Below are 16,899 nucleotides of genomic sequence, written 5' to 3'. Positions count from 1 at the left end.
AGGCAATATTTGAAGATATTTACGATTGTCACACTGGGGTGTGGGAACTGCTACTGACATCTAGTGAGTAGTTACCACGGCTGCTGCTGAGCATCCTGCAGTGCATAGGATGGCCCCACACAGAGTTTTCTGGCCCCAATTCAGTGGTGCTGAAGCTGAGAAAACCTTTAAGTATCACCAAGAGCTGCGATGACAAAATAATTCATCATTCACACCGGGGCATTTGAGAGTGAAATGGACATTATTAATAAATATGCTGGGACAGTGGTCATAACCTAGACAGGTGTGGGCAAACCAGGATGTATTGCCAAAGATCTTTGGGTGAGGGAGAGTCTGATCTGGGCCTGTAGGATATCTCGGCTCTGGAAGAAACTCACCTAGTCAGATGGAGCCTCCAAAATGGGAAGGCTCGACTTCCAGGTGTAAGGAAGAGGTGGAGCCAGGGAAATCAGGTCTCTACAGAGCTGCCTCGCTGCCACCAAGGCAAGGGCATTACCCACAAATGACAGAGAGAGATGGGTGCCTGTTTGGCTGAAAATGTTTTTTTCCCCTTTCAGGAATGGACTTGGCAGATAGGTGGTTCATGTTCATGTATAAACACTAAATATCTCTCAGCCCGCATCTCCTTTCTAGGTCAGGAATAGCCAATAGGTTTTGTGTCCTTTACAGCTCTGATAGGTTGTATCCACCTGGAAGGCCAGGTTGAAGAGACCAATGCCCTCTCTGGCCCACTGGAAAAGAGTACAGTGATTGATTAGCAATGTCTGCCACAGGTCCAAGAAGAGTAGTTAAGGATGGTGACCAAAAGGCCACACCTGGGCCATCCCTTGTAGGGCCTTGTTCTTGATCCTCAGAGCTGGGGCTGGAAGAGCATAAGGTCTGAGCCCAGTAGCCTCTAATGTATTACTTAGGCCAGCTGCACCCACTGCTGTGCTGGACACCAAGGGATAACAAAGACGCAGAAGACCAAGCCCCCAGTCTTCCTCCAATACCATGCCATTTTTATGGGTGAATTAAGATTCATGCAAATAAAATCATTGGAGGATGGGCCACAATACAGGACTGCAATAGGCAGTGCTCCCTGTGTGGTGGAGCCTGTGTCCTCTGGAAGGCCAGACACAGGCAGAAGCTTGAACTCAGAGGATGGAGGAGGGGGAAGTGGGTTCTGGAGAATGGCTTTGGAGAGAGTGGCCGTGGCATGAGGAAAGATTTGCTGAGCCTCAGGGAAGCAAGACAAGAAGTGCAAGAACCCACGATGGCCTAACTAATGGCTCCTTGCTGTGTTTTTCCAGGGAGAGAGATGGTGGGACCCACACTGCCCGGATACCCACCCCACATCCCCACCAGTGGACAGGGCAGCTATGCCTCTTCTGCCATCGCAGGCATGGTGGCAGGTAAGGGGACGGGCTGGGCAGGAGGGGAGTGCTACAAATAGGAAGTGTTGGCCAAAGGTGAAGCAAGAGGGGACAGAGAGGTAGGGTGTGTCCCATGCATCGATTTCCCAAAGAGCACATCTTATATATGCCTGGAGCCAGGATTTTGCTGTGGTCCTAGCTCCTTAACTCTCCCCCACTCAGCCTCCTTCTTCCCACATGCTCCCAGATTCCTCATGATGAAATGGGCAGACCTGAGACAGACCAATGTTCAGATCTAAGCTCTGCCATTTCTTCCACTGACTCAGTGAGCCTTGATGGATAGCGCTCTAGGGGTCCACAGAACAGCATGAGCTAAACACCAGCCTGGCACTTGAGCAACCCACGGTCTCCCAGTTATTTCACTCTGATGAATCTGTATGCCCTTTCTGTAAAATCTGAGTATGAATGGTGTTGGTGATGATGATGTTGAAGATGATTGAAATATACCTTCTATTACACCCCGCACTAAGCCCTGCATGGGTGAGACCCAAGTTCTGGATACTCCAAAGGTACTACAGGGAGATAAACTGGGAGGATTTCTCCATCATCATTTGGATTGTCTTGGATTCCTGCCTGCCAGTCCTTTGGGTTCCTTGTCTACCAGCATGATCATCACCTAACAGTGACCCAGAGTGTCAAGCTCTAGGCAACTGAGGAGGACAAGGAGAATGTCTTTTTTAGGAACCACATGGGAAGGACCCAAGGGTGGATAGAGCAGAATCGAGTCATTTGTACTGCCTCTAGAGGCCCAGGACCTGGAGCTTCTAGAACAGGCTCTGAATCAGGGCATCTGTGACCCCCATGCCAACCGTGGGTCAGCCTCCATGGCTCTGACCCCAGAGACTTAGCACATTCACCCAGGTCTGCTTCCCTCCCTCCCTGACAGAGGTTATTCTTTGCCAGCCACCCACTCTGGGTTCCCTGTGCTGCAGGTGGGCTGGGCTCTCCTGGGTAGAGGGAGGGGAGGGAGAAGAGGGAGGGAAGGAGGTCTCTGCACTCCCTGGGAACCTGCTGAGCTGGCACTTGTTGCTGCCTGGTTACCGTGGCGATGTGCTTAATGCAGCGTTGAAAATACAGAATACTGACTCCTCTCTCCCTCCTGGCCCTGGACTCCCTCCCTCCCTCCTTTCCTCTTCTGGAGCGTGAAATGAGATTGGTCAAGATAAAAAAGGAAAAGATTCGGTTATTTTTTTAAGAGTGTGGATAATGGGGCCTCTCAATCAAAATCCCAGGCTCCAGTCGGCTCCCCCCATCCCCCTTCCAACCTCTCCACCTTCCCCTGCCGCCTGCTTAGAGGAGGAGGAGGAAACATAAAGCACAGGGCTTTTCTCTTAATTATGAATCATTCCCTGGGGCCAGGCCCAGGGCAAGGGGGTCCTGGGGCCTGGAGTTTGACCTGTGAGGTAGCTAGAAGGTTTGGGCCTCTCATCAAAGGCACCCAGGTGTTTCCAGAAAGATCTCATCCTGAGTGAGTGTTGTGGAAAAAAAATAGCACAAGTGTAGCATCAACTACCAGTGAATTGCAAAAGGGGTGGACCTTGCCTTACACAGGGCATGGGCTCCCCACTAAGTTATGTGTAAATTAGTTTTCAGAAAATGCAATACTATTTAAATGCATCATCTGGTTCCTAGGAACTCCTTGGTACAAATGAATTCTTAAGGAACTGTTTTTTTCATAAAATATTATTCGTCCATCCCTTACCAGTAGCCACAATCTCCCAGTGAACTGAATGGCGATTCCTTCCATTACAATTAATAAACCTTCACTGAGCACCTACTGTGTGCCAGGTTCAGAATACAGGCTTAAAACAAGGCATGCTAATGACATTCCTCAATCATTAGTGGAAGGAAGGCAAAGATAATTTATTATGTACTTCTGTGTGCCTGGTCATTCATAGATGTAACTTTCTTGTTTAATCCTCACATAAGATTAGGAGGCTGGTATTATTCTGGTTTAATAAAGATAAGGAAACAAACTTAGTGTGTTGAGGGTCTTAATGAACTATACTACGTGGCTGAGCTGTTCATTAACACAGGTCTTTTTTAATTCAAATCTGGGGCTCTTTCTACTATACCACACTGCCTCCCACAATACTAGAAATAACAACACAAGCTATAAGAAAGCAACACAAGAACAGGACCAGGACAGACTTCTCATATCCACTCATCTTCTGTTTTGCCTTCTCATAGTGGTGGTTGTTGCTCCTGCCCCATTAACAGAGTTGATGACCCTCACACCAGCTCTAGGGCTGAACTGGCAACTCCAGATAGATGGATCCATCCATCCATCTACCCAGCTTTCCATCCATGCATCTTTATACACATTTTTCCATCTATCTGTGAATCTTCTTACCCATTTTCCCATCCTTCCATCATCCATCATTCCATTCTTCTTTCTTCCCATCCATTGTTCCTTCTATCCATTCATCTATCCATCCTTCCTTAGATCCATCCTTTCATTGACCCATCTATGCTTCCATCCACTCATCCACTCACCCATCTAACCATCTATCCATCCATTCATCTATCTGTCTATCCATATATGCTTCCACACATCCATTCCTTCACCTACCCATCTTCCCATCCTCCATCCTTACCCAATCTTTCAACCATTCTTGCATCCTTCCATACATTCACCTCTTTTTCACCTAGTAAAAACTGGTTGAGTACTATGGTATAGGATGCTGGGGTGAACAAGTTAGGTCCCTCTATTCATTGAGCTTACAACCTAACAGTGGGGGGAAAAAGTACAGTAAACAAGTCAATGAATGAATAAACAAGATAATTTCAGATAATGATAAGTGCCATGAAGACAATAAAATAGAATAATGTCATAAAGAGCCACAGGGAGAGGAGATAACTACTTTAGATTGGATGAACAGGAGAAACCTCTCTGAGAAGGTATTCAAAGTGGTCAGCCAAGTGATAAACTGGAGCAAACCATCCCCAGCCCAAAAGAACAGCAAGTGCAAAGGCCCCAAGGCAGGAACTAGTTTAGCATGATCACACATAAAAAGGGGGTGAGTATATCCAAGAACAACAAGTGAATGGGGAAAACACTATAAAGTGAGAGGATCTGGGAAGTGGCTTGGTCAAATTTTAAGACTACCCAGGCAACTGGGAAAACACATTGTAGATAGTCAAAAGTAGAAGCATAGAGACCAATTAGAGGAGGGACAATTTCAATAGTTCATTCAAGACATGACGGTGGCTTGAGCTGGGGAGGTAGCAGTGAGGGAAGAGAAAAGAGACACTGAGGATTATTTAGTGGTACAGCCAACAACACTTACTGGTGAATTGGCCATAGGGGTTCCAAAATAGAGGGTACAAGGATGACTCCTAAGCTTGGGGCTTGGGAAAATGCATGACTGGTGGTGGTGGCAAGTATATATGTGGGAGACCTGGAGAGGAAGATGCAGAATGTGTGGCAGGTGGAAATCAAGAATTCTATTGGGCCATAATAGAATTGAGACACCTCCAGATATCCAGTTTAATAAGTCAGTAGGCACATGATATATGTCTGAAGTCAGGAAAGAATTCTGGCCAGGGCATAAATTTCAGCCATTACACTGAGCTGTTATTTAATGCCAAGGAATTAGACAAGATCACTAGAGAGAGAATGTGGATGGAAAATCACAGAGGGCTCACAAACCAAGCCTTCAGCATTTAGAGCTTGAGCAGAGAAGAAACCACCAAGGAGAGTGAGTGGGAGAGGACAGTGGATCTGATAGCAGAGGCATCATGAAACCCAAAGGCGTAGAGGGAGCAATGACCTGAATCACAGTCAGCAAGGAGGTTTGGCGGGGGGGGGGGGGGGGGGGGGGGGTTGGGGGGGCAGGAGCAGGCCTAGAAGTGACCATTGGAATGATCAGGGTGGAATTTGTGGGATTTCAGAGGATCATCACTGGCCCGATTGGACAGGAATGAGGAAGTGAGGGCAGACATCAGGAAGCACAGAAAGCTTCAGCGAGCTGGATGTGGGGCAGGGAGACAATTTTTAAAACAGAAGATGGCAGAGCATGTTTGCCAGCTAGAGAAAGTGGTAAATTAGGAAGGGAGAAATCAATGAAGCAGAAAAATGGAAGGGATAGATTGTAGGGGCCAAGTCCTTGGAGAGGTGAGTGGGGTGGGGTGGGATGCAGAGCAAAGAGGATGGGTTGGGCTTTTGTGGGTGCAGGGGCGTTTCATCCACCATGGCTGCAGGCTGGTTGACAGATCTGGCGGTGGGAAGATGCTGCACCCAAGTGTGTGCTGCCTCCTGAGCCCGAAGCCCTATGCCACCTTCTGGGTGCCTGAAGCACATAGGTACTTGGTGAATGTGTGTTCAATAAGTGAGTAAGTGTGTGAGTGAGTGAAGGCATGAATAAGTGAGAAAATGAGAGAGGAAGCCCTTTGTATTTTCCACCTCTATTCCTTTGGAGCCAGCAGTGTTTGGCACCAGGTGGAGGGAAAGGCACGGGGCCCTGGCTGTGGAGCCCAAATAGAATCGGCTTCTTCCTAGGGTTCTCTGACACCAGGCAGTTCTGAGGTACACCAGCCGTAAGTGGAGAACAGTTAGCATTGTTGGATACAAGAAAGAGCCCTGGAGTAGGAGCTAGGGACCATGGTTCTAGCTCTAATTGAACATGGACCTGGGACAAATGTCTTTCCCTCTCTAGGGAGCAGTTTTTTCATTTGTGATCCTCTGTTGAGCTTTATTCTAGCACCCGCTTATTGGGAAAATAACAAAAGCTAGCATTTTTGGAGTGCTTTTCATATACCAAGTGTGGGGCTAGCCATTTAATGTATATTCTTTAATTTCATCCTCAATAAACCCCATGAGATGGGGACAATAATTTTCCCCCATTTTACAGATAAGGAAATCAAGGCAATTTGTCCAAGGTTACACAGCTAGGAAGTAGGGAGCAGGGATTTGACTTCAGGCAGGCCAGCTTGAGAGCCAGGCAGTTTTCAAGCTTCCTTTCCAGAGTCTGAAAGAGACCAGGAGCCACAGAAGGCACTCACCTCCCAATAGCAACGAGGTTTTGAAAGGCAATGCCGACGTTCAAGGGATGGCAGGGTTGGCAGGAACCTGGCTTTGGAGAGGTAATTGGCTCAGAAACACATAAAGGGATTATCTGGAATCCAGAGTTAAGAGCCCTAAGGTCAAGTTCTACTCTGCCATTTACCAACGCTGTGATTTGAGGGAAACTGCTTAATCCTGCCGCACTCATCTTCTAGAAATTGGTGGTATTAATGGGTGCTTCATATGATGCTCGAGGATAAGGGAGCCTAGTGTGTAGGAAAGCGTTTTGCAGACTTTAAGCTCCCTACCAAGTACCGATGGTAATGGACTGGTGTGCTTGGCTTTGTTGCTGTTGTTTAAGGGAATCCTTACGTGATTTCTTTGGAAAATCATTCCTTTGGTAAAGCCAAAAACTCACAGAGGTGATCTGATTTCTCACCCAATGTCCTTTCTCACCCAATGTCCGGACTACCTTTCAAAATCTCATCTGCTATTGGGAGCCAAGTGACTTCTGCGACTCCTGGCGATCTGATTTACTTTGTTTAAATTCATGCACTGAGTTTGCTTCAAGTGCAAATGGAATGGGAGTGGGGGCATCCTCAGAACAAGTCCCAGGACACAGAGGTCGGTGCCCTGCAGGGCTCTTCCCTCTGCTCCTTCCCCTAATCCCCTGCACCCCTCCCCTCACTGCCACTGCCCCACACACCGGTCCCTAACAAACTCAGACCTAGGGAGGCTAAAAAGTCTATAAATGCTGATTCCTCCTCCTGCTGTTTCTGACCTCTCTCACTCCCTTCAGCCCCTTCTGGAACAGCCTTCGGCTGGAGGTCCAGGCAGCAGAAAAGGTGGCTAGAACCTGGGTGCTAAGAGTCACAGCACAGTTTCCAAACACCACCAAACCCTTCTGCTATGTGAGCTTCTTCAGATCTCCAAGGCTTAGCTTCTTTACCTGGAAGATGAGCATTATAGTATTCCCTCCTTCCTGGGGTAGCTAGGAGGTCTGAGCTTGTCAGGGCAGTGACTCTGATACCTGGCGATAAAGGGCCCTGTCCAAACTCATGCAGACTTAAGGGCCCCCAAAGAGTGGATCGAGAGGCCTCTAAGCTCATGCTGTCCCTGGGCCCAGTGCCCAGCCCTGCAGACCCTCGTCCCAGACCCCCAAGCCTACATTGGTGTGTCCACCTCACAGGCCTCTCACCTGTGTGCCTCCAACAGGAAGCGAATACTCTGGCAATGCCTACGGCCACACCCCCTACTCCTCCTACGGCGAGGCCTGGCGTTTCCCCAACTCCAGCTTGCTGAGTAAGTCCCCCTGGGATCACCCAGGCCCTCTGCTGTGTGGGGCAAGGTTGGGGGACAAGGCGGGGCCGAAAGTCTGCCTCAAAGGCAGCCAGGATGCCCAGGTTAAATGGAGGGCCTGGGGAGACAGGTGTTCTTGGCAGTCCAAGCAGGTGGAGGGAAGGCAGAGGACCCGGCTGTTTGGAGGGAGAGCACATAAGCAGGAGATTTCTCTGCATCATTCTCCCTCTTACTGCCTGAGGCCATGTCTCTGAAATCTGTTTTTCGTAAGATTTGGGGCTCAGGCCTTGGGAGGGCAAGGGTGAACTCAAGAAACGTCTCAGAGTGGACTTCTTCCTTCAGGGGCTCATAGTCCAGCAGCAGGGACACTGAAGCGGGGGCACCCTGCAGGAGCACCAACTGCCCTCCTGCCTGGGAGCATGCTGTTGGCAAACAGGGCCAGCCTGTCGCACACATTAACCATCTAAGTGGTGCCCCAGCGCTCATTATTCCACGCGGAAACCCTTCCAATGGGATCTTTTGTTCATGTGTCTGATATTTGGCTTGATATTTGGCTTGAGATCTCCTTTGGGAGGGAGATCCAGAGAGTAAGCTCTGGGCTACTCTTCACTCCTCTCTTGCCCTGGGGCCATAGGCTGGGTAGAGATGCTTTTTTAGGAAATCAAGCCCCATAAATGGGGAACTTGAGGAATTCCACTAGAGTCTCCCTTGAGGGTCTCAGAGCAAATCTGAGCAATGGAGCAAGTGTGGCCCACCCATGGGTGCTATCACAGGCCAGGTAGGACCATCCATTTCCTAGGACCCACCTCCCCTCTCCTGCCATTACCTCTTGGCATTCCAGAAATGACTGGGAGAGTTGCTAACCTGGGCTCTGTTTGCCAGATGGGTTCAACTCCAAGCCACTTTTCTGTTCAGTTGTGCCAGAAAGGAATGAAGGGGGCTGAGCTGGGCCAGGTGGCAGGGCACCTCCCTGCCAAGCCTACCTGGGCTGCCCATCCTTCAGGTGGGCAGAGCCTCCCCATGGAGGCCCTCAAATACACATCCTCCGTGGCCAGTCAGGATTCTAATCCTTGGCCCTAAAAGGAAAATTTTCTGACCTCGCACTATTTGGGTAAGGTTGGGGAAGGCCACAGGAACCCCCCAGTGTGCTTGGTTCTCCAAGGTTCCAGATGCAACTGCTCTCAATTGCCCTCTCCCTGAAATGAGGGTGTTGAAGGTCAAAGCAGTCATGGGAGGAGGGGCAAGAAGCCACAGTTCTCATTCTGGCCAGAAACGCAAAGGTGAGGCCAGAGAAGGAGGAAATAGGGCCAGAGAGGAGTTAATCTTTGATGATCAGATAGGCCAGAGGGGTAGATGATTAACTTGTGTTGTCTTCAAGGTTAGCAGATGCAGGAGAGGCTATGGTGCAATTTCCCCTTCTGACCAGCAGTGTTGTTGTTATTTTTTTTTTTTTTAACATGTCCAGGTTCCCCATATTATTACAGTTCCACATCAAGGCCAAGTGCGCCACCCACCACCGCCACGGCCTTTGACCATCTGTAGTTGCTATGGGGACAGTGGGAGCAACTGAGCAACAGGAGGACTTGGCCTGGGACAGGCCCCAGAGAGTCACACAAAGGAATCTTTATTTATTACATGAAAAATAACCACAAGTCCAGCATTGCGGCTCACTCCCTGTGTGGTTGATTTAATGAACCATGAAAGACAGGATGACTTTGGAGAAGGCCAAACTGTCCTCTAAAACTCCTTAATGAGGGGCAGGAGTCCCAGGGAGAGAGAACTGTCCCATTCCAAAAGATACAAAATTGGAGGAGAAATATGGAGAGAAGAGGGAACAGCCGAGGAGCTTGCGAGGGATGACACTTGGGCGCCTGATGGGCTTCAGGCCACACAGAGGCACCCATGGCTCTACCATCAACTCGCTCTTGCAGGCGCGGGCTGTGAGCACGCCTGTCCAGCCCACACACCGCAGCCGGGCACCAGGACTGTCCCTCACAGCCTCACGGAGAGTCCCGTCTGGCTGCCCCACAGCTGAGACTCCTGCTGTCCACCTCCTCCACCCAGCTTGCTTGGCTTTTCTGCACCTCTCTCTTGGCCAGGGCTAAGGGCTGGGTGGAGTGGAAGCCAGAAGCTCCACCTGGTGGTCATCGGGCCTTCCTTTTGCCTGCTGCTGAGAATGTGTGAGCACACCCCAGGTTCTCCTCCTGTGGATCATTCCTTCGCAGCCAGACCAACTGACGACAGCTTGACAGACATTCCCAAGGGCCCCTGCGGCTCCTGGGGAGTGAGCTCCAGCCCTGCCCCCGGGCAGGGCAAGGCAGTATTGCTGGGGACTCACTTCCCTCCCTCGACAGCCCCTGCCAAGCCAGGTATGCGGCCTGCAGCCCCAGCCCACAGCAACCGAAGAGTCCCTGTGGCAACCCCCTGAAGCCAGCATGGAGGTGCCCTCTCCGGCCCCCCGCAGCCCTTGCCCCCAAAGCCTGACTGTAAATACTGTAAATGAAGCTCTGTTTGGGTCAAGCTTCCCTCTTTCCACCCCCAGACTTTGGCCTCTCAGTGAATTGTCTCCCTGCCATGTTGGGCTTCTCTCCTTGATGCTTCTTCCTTTTTTTTAAAGACAACCCACCATTACCACATAACTCAATAAACCATTACTCTTCGTCTCAGGCTTTGCAGTCAGCTGGGGAAGGAAGCACCCTGGGTCTGGGCTTTCTCCAGAGAACCTCAGAGCCCAGTGGCCCATGAGTTCACTTTGGGGGGTGGAGAGTTGAAGGGCCGTCTGCTGCCCAGGAGCCCTGACTTAGCATACTCTCTCTCCGTCTGTTAATAGCCACTTATCCTAAGCTTTGATTTCCACTGTGAATGAATGCAAGGATAAAATGAGCGCATGGCACGGTGCCGGGCCAATCAGAGACTCCCCACAAGTAGTTGCTCTTGTTATTCACAGGAAGCCAGAGAATCAGCGGGGAGGATTGGTGAAGGTTCTGGGAACACTATACTCTGGAGCCCACATACCAGCTCCCTTGTCCCCTGTGCTGTGAGAGGGGGAGGGGAGGAGACACTTCCTGGGCTCTACTGTGTGCCAGGCTCAGTGTGAAGGGCCTCGCATAAATTAAGGTGCGATTAACCCCATTTTACATTTGAGGAAACTGAGGCTCAGACAGAATGAAACAACTTGCCCAAGGTGGGGGAAGTGCTGGATTCAATCAAGTCCTCTTGGAAAGACTGAGCAAGAGGCCAGGAAGGGCCAAGGGAACCTGCAGGGACTTCAGATGATCCCTGTGTAAGAAATTCTGGAGAACAGGGGTCACATAAAATGGTGGCCACAAGGGCTCTGCCCCCATCAGGGCACTTGGCCTGTTGGCACCCCACTCCCCCCACCCTGCGTGGGGTGCAGTGGGAACAAGGGACGGGTCTCTGGAGCAGGGCACCCAGATGAATGCTAACAGCAGGGCAGATGACTGAGATGGAGTCAGATGAAGAGAGGACTCCTCACCCACCGGGCATTCCCTGGTGTCTAGGGAGGGCTGAGGAGGAGAGATAGGGCTTTTACCCCACCCCTGGTCCTCTCTAAAGAGAGGCCAGGGATGCTCACTGACCATGGCACGAGAGTAGAGCCTTGAGACCATCCCACAGAGAAAACCTGTCTCTTCTCTTCCAAGGGGATCTAAGATGAGCCTCATTTTCCAGTAATAGCACTTCCTTCCAGCTACAAGCATGGGAGCAGGACTGAATCCCATCGTATCTGAAACTCCTTGTCATCCAAACTCTCAGTCCCCGAATGCCCTAAGATAGCCCCCAACCTGGTTTGGGAGCAACAATAACTCCCCCCCCCCCCCTGCCCGCACCCAACCATTCAAGATCACTTTGAGAGGCATGGTGCCCCAGGGAGCCTGCAGAGCGATTTTTCATTTGCAGCGAAAACCCTCTCTGGGAACACTTGGTGCCCTTGCCAGGCCTTCTCCACAGGGACTGTGCTTTTGCCCAGGGTGACCATGGTTCAAGACTCCCCTTCCTTTCTCTGAGGTGGAGTGAGCATCCCAGGGCACTCTGCTTAAAGTAGGTGTTGGTATGTGGTGTGGGCCGAGGGCAGTGTGTCCTGGCCGGTGCCTATCCAGACATTCAATCCACGGTCAAACCATGGTCCACCTTTGGGGTTCGGAAAATACAGTCCTCTATGTGTTGGGGAAAAGCAATGATTTGAAGTGCCCCAGCATCGGGGGCGCTGTTGAGAGCAGTTGGGGAGGCATAGGCAGGGCTCAGCAAAGGGCTATGAGGAGAGTAGGGAGATGTGTTGGAATGTGGGAGGCACCTGTGGGGAGCTGCGTGACAGGTGGTTGGTTTACCTTGTGGCAAAGTCTCTGTGAAGGCTTGTGGGAGCAGAGCATGTGGGGAGGAGAATTTGGGACGAGGCATGCACAGGCCTGTGCATCCCAAGGCCCAGCCTCACCTACCCTGCAGAGCCACTGGAGTAATCCCCATCACAGCCTGTGTGGAGAGGCCTCCTCAGCTTTCCAGGCAGCAATCCCTGCTCCTGCTCCAGCATCTTCACCCATCCCCTTCAGTGACCCCCGTCCTCCATCTCCCACCCCTCCTAGCTCGGCCAGGCCAGCCTAGGGTCCCGGTAGCTCACAGAGTCTGAGCCGGCCAGGCAGCCCCTGTAGGTGACTCAAACCACGGGGGCCACAAGGTGGAGTAGAATCCATCTTTCTAAGGTGGGCCAGAGCTGTTGTGACCACCTGGCCCCTACCGCACAGCCTGCAGGGGTGGAGATGGGGAAGCGGGAGTCCTGCCTCCAAGGTCAACCCTGGGCTGGTTCCAACCTCCCCACCCCCTACCTTCTCCAATATTCTTGCTGTGAGCTGTTACTAAAGAGAGTGTATGTTCAATGGGGGCACACACTCCACCCTGGCGACAAGCACAGACAAGAGGAGTTAGCAGCCACAGTCTACAGATAGAAATAGGAGACCAGGGAAGTTGAGGTGCTTACTAGGGTGGCCCTTCTGCTTGCCCTCCCCATCTGCCTGCTTCCTTCCTCAAATGCACACACCTTTTCAGGTGTGTACACACCTCGGTCCTCATTAGGCAATTCCTGATGTCCTTTTCCTTTGGGGTGGGAGCAAAGGATAGGCCCAGAGACTTCCAAGCCCCTTGTCAGTGGGAATGAGCTTCAGGTACAGAGGGAAGCCAGTGGGGATTGGGGCTCCTTCACTCCTTACTTTACTGCCCCCCCTTCTTCCCTCATCCTTAGAAGATGTACTAACCTTCACATGGACTTAGTTTCTAGTTATAAAGCTCATTCACATCAATTTTTGTCGGTGATTCTGAACATCGGCCCCATTTTGCACTTGGAGAAACTGAGAACAAAAGATCACCTGACTTTCTCAAGGTCATTCAGAGGAGCAGGGACCACAGCCCCACCCCTAATCCAAGGCCAGCTCTGCATCCTAATCTAAAGCCTGGATACCTGGGTGTGGCCAGGCCTCCGCAGAGACCTCAGGCAGCTTTGACTGTGTAGGGAGGAGCAGAAGGTCAGCGACCGACCGCCTAGGGCATGGCTATGCACTCCCAGATGGAAGTCAGGCTACAGGTGGAGAAGGCATGCAGGGCCAGGTTGATCCTGCTCCCCCTCTGTCCCTGGGCCTGAGTTTCTCCTCAGGCCATCCCTTGGCAGCTGTCCTCCTACCTTTAGGGTCACAAAGCATTTCCACCTGTAAGGGATCTGATTGTTCTCTGCCAGCGCTCAGGCTTACGTGTCACGCTCCACAGGGTGACCAGGGTGCCCCAGGGTGGCTGTGATTCTGGTGGAGAACCCTGTGTCCCCCCCACCTCTCTCACCTCTTTGTCCTGACACTTGCCATCTCTTAGCCTCTGTCCTGTCCCTCCTCCGTGGGGTCCAAAGCAATCGTTCCTTTGCCCACCCCCACCCCTACCCCTTTGGTGTCTGCAAAGTTGTGGACACGTGAGAGGCGGCCCTGCGTCCTGCTCCACCAATGCCAGAATGCTTTCCTCCTCTCTCCATCGCCTCATCTTTTGGCTCCTTGTTCTTTTCATGACCTTCTTCCATTCCTCTTCTGTTCCTCTTGCTCTTTGGGGCACTCGGGGACATCGGCACAGAGGCCCTGTCTCCCAAAGGCCCATATACCTGCCCGCTGCCCCCCAGCTCCTGCAGGTGCACCACCCCCCTGAAGCCCCACCGCCACATGTCGGGGACCCTGGGGGACAGGAACCCAGGGACGCAGGCAAGGCGAGTCCCCTCCTGGTCAGCATCCTCGGCCGCCGGCAGGCACCCTTTCTCCTGCTCCGGAGGAGAAGCAGCAGCAGAGGGCCGCGGAGAGGCTGCCCAGGGATTTGGGGCGGGACCGGGCCGGGCGGCAGGGAAGCAGGGGCTCCGGCGAGGGGAGAAGGGAGGCCGGGCCCAGCTCCCCCGCAGCTGCGCCTGGTGGCAGCTGGCCAGGCTGTGGAGTGAAGCGCTGCCTGCGGCTCTCGCAGGGAAATGTGATTTCCCCTTGAGTGAAGCGGACTGTGCAGTGTGGAAATTGGCTCTTTTCTGAGCGAGCGCGGCTGTTGTGGAGTCGGGGCGGGCTGGGGCCCGCGGGAGGCCGCGCTGGCCCCTGGAGTGAGCCGGGAGCAGCCATGTGCTGAGAACTCATTAGGGATAAATCAAACCAGTACCAGCATGAAGCCAACACCCGCCCCCCACCCCTCCCCCTCCCCCTCCCGCCGAGACCCCCACTCCCTCCTCCTCCTCCTCCGCGGCCCGGGCACCCTCCCCCAGCCGGGGAGCCGAGCCCACTGCACACGGACCGTCACGCGCAGCACAGGGGGGTGCAGCCTGCCGCGCTCCGGGAGCCACCCGCGCCCCCCACCCCGCCCCGTTCATTTGCAAATAAATCTTTTTGTTTGGTTGGTTTTTGTTTGTTTGCTTTGGGGAAGGGGCGTTGGTTGCAAGCTCAACTTACATACAGCCCCCACTTTGCCCCGAGTGTGGACGGGCCATTCAAACCACTGTCATCTTCCCACCACCCTCACCCTTCTTTTCAGGGCTGCCCCTGCCATTCTGAAAGGCCCCGGCCCCCAGCCACGTTGGTTCCCCCACCAGGTATGTGTGTGTCCCCACCCCCCATCCTGCCCCCCCCAAGATGAGAGCACCCTGGGGGCACAGCCCAGGGAGTGTGGCCAGAAGCTTCCTTGGGTGGGATCTGTTTAGCTACAGTCCCCCCCACCCCACCCCCAGGGGACTTCACTGCAACAGGACACACATGGTCCAGAAAGGGGTGAGCTTGGTCTGAATGGAAACTCATTTCCCCACCAAAGGAAGAAGGGAAGAGAAACAGAAATGGTTAAGAAAGAAGGAAGGGGAAAAAAAAAAAAAGAAAAGAAAAGAAAGAAGAAGGGCTCAAAGGGCTCAAGACTGGGGAAGCTGGCTGGAGGGGCCAGGGAAAAGGGGCTGCTCTGCTTGCCATTCCAGAGACCGAATTTGGGGGGTACCAGAATCTGCTAGTTCTTGTCATCACAAGGAGGCCCCCAGTCATCACCTCTGTTTCTCCCACCCCTTCCTCAGAGAGAGGGGCCAGGGATGTAGCTAAGGAGCCCAGAGAGAGCTGGGGTATGGGCCTCTGACCCTGCTCTGTAGCCTCCCCATTGGAGACCCCAGGGGACCTCAGCTTCCTCACTTGTAGAAGCTCGTGGGCCATGAGATGCAGCCCTAACGTTGTGATTCAGTAGTTGCCTGGGTCAGTGAAAGGCATTCCCAGCCTCATCTGACTGGTTCAGGTATGAAGCCTCTTTCTCCCAAATTCCCCAGGTAATTTTCCATGAAACACTGTACAAAACACCATAGTTCCATATTTGGAATCAGGTCTCTGTTGGGGTGGGGTGGGGTGGCTTCTGGTGCCCCACTCACCCAGGGCACTGGAGGCCCATCTTGGCCAGGGGAGCTAAGCTGGGCTTCCAAATGATTCCAGGACTGGGGCAGAAACCAAAGCAAGGCTGAGGAGCCACAGTTAAAGAGGTGGGGGCAGAAAAGTCTGCTGAGCCCTGGCATTCTTCCATAGGTTAACCTGGGAGTCTCTCGAGAACCACCTACTATGTGCCAGGCTCGAAGACAAACACTTAGCCAAGAGCAAGAGAAATCCTATTGAATTCCATCACCCACCACCTCCACCCCACATCTTTCGGACTTAGAAATAAGACTTTTCCGAAAGTCACTAGGGCACAAGGTGGGAAAGTGCTGAAGGCCATGAGAGAGATCTAAAGTGCTTTCAGGTTTCAGATCCTATTCTCGAAATCCTTCTTGCTCCTTCCAGGCCTTTCTTGGGCAGGCATCCCCCTGTCTTCTCCAAGCAGCAGAGCTAGGAACACCAACTGCAAACCCTAAACCCCCCTGGGGCCTAAAAGGCCCAGATGTCTCTTTCCAGAAAAGGGCTTCCTGTGCTTTTGTTCCCAGGCGGGAGTAGGGTGCTCTCGGTGAGGCACACAGGAAATGTTAGGGACCTTTCGGGAAGGGGAAGAAGAAGAGGGGGCTCAGGGCCTAGAGGAGCTTGGCTTGGCAGCTGCGGCTCCCTGTACAGGCTTGGCTGGTCCCCCTTTGTCCCATCTCAATACTCACCCCTCCCCAGCTCAGCAGGCTGCCCCCCCCATCTCTGACCACAGAACAGAAGGGAAGGGAGAAGGAAGAGGTGTTGACGCTGGGAAAGGAGACACAGGAGAGTGGGCAGAGGGCACACAGGGACAGAGACTCCAGCTGGCTGCGGGTTCTAGGTCTTTGGGTTCTTCGTTCCTGTAAGCTCCTGCTAAGTGGTGGTGACAGTGATCGCAGTCTTGGGGGATCAGGGGCCTCACCTCCCTGATCTCTACTCCCCATTCAAGGAGGGTGGAGGGAGGAGTCCGGAGAGGCTGCAGCACCATGATGGGAGGGGTGCTGTCCTAGAAGGGGGAGCAGGTGCCTTTTCTCAGCAGCCCAGGGTGGGGGGGGGGGCTGGGGTGGGGGTGGGCTGAGACCCAGGCCAAGGCTCAAGGCCCATCTGAGCATGTCGCCTGCTAAGGAGGAGTGGAGGCGGGGGAGGGGAGGGCGGGGAGGTGAATAAATAATAGGAAATAAAACTTCATGAAGCAGAAAATAAAAGGCAGATTATACAGATGTGGCAATTTGAAGGATCATTGCCTCTGTCCTCTTTT

The 16,899-nt window shown here is 52.6% G+C and overlaps 1 protein-coding gene across 4 annotated transcripts in view; it reads left to right on the top strand.

The window, feature by feature from the left end:
• PAX8 (paired box 8) overlaps positions 1 to 14,557 on the top strand; it is a 61,207-nt gene extending 46,650 nt beyond the window's left edge. Inside the window, exons 9-11 of one of the 4 annotated variants that reach the window (XM_055327602.1) lie at positions 1,293 to 1,394; positions 7,636 to 7,722; positions 9,185 to 14,557. In XM_055327602.1, coding sequence (XP_055183577.1) covers positions 1,293 to 1,394; positions 7,636 to 7,722; positions 9,185 to 9,261 — 266 coding nt within the window. In that variant the 3' untranslated portion in view covers positions 9,262 to 14,557. The remainder of the gene's footprint in view (positions 1 to 1,292; positions 1,395 to 7,635; positions 7,723 to 9,184) is intronic. The other 3 variants (XM_055327603.1, XM_055327600.1, XM_055327601.1) reach the window with 3 other exon arrangements.
• The last annotated feature ends 2,342 nt before the right edge of the window (positions 14,558 to 16,899 follow it).

The sequence above is a fragment of the Nyctereutes procyonoides genome, unplaced genomic scaffold (assembly GCF_905146905.1).
Source record: "Nyctereutes procyonoides isolate TBG_1078 unplaced genomic scaffold, NYPRO_anot_genome, whole genome shotgun sequence".
In the NCBI taxonomy this organism is placed as follows: Eukaryota; Metazoa; Chordata; class Mammalia; order Carnivora; family Canidae; genus Nyctereutes; species Nyctereutes procyonoides.
The sequence above is the reverse complement of the archived record's forward strand: the minus strand, read 5'-3'. Positions and strand labels throughout refer to the sequence as shown.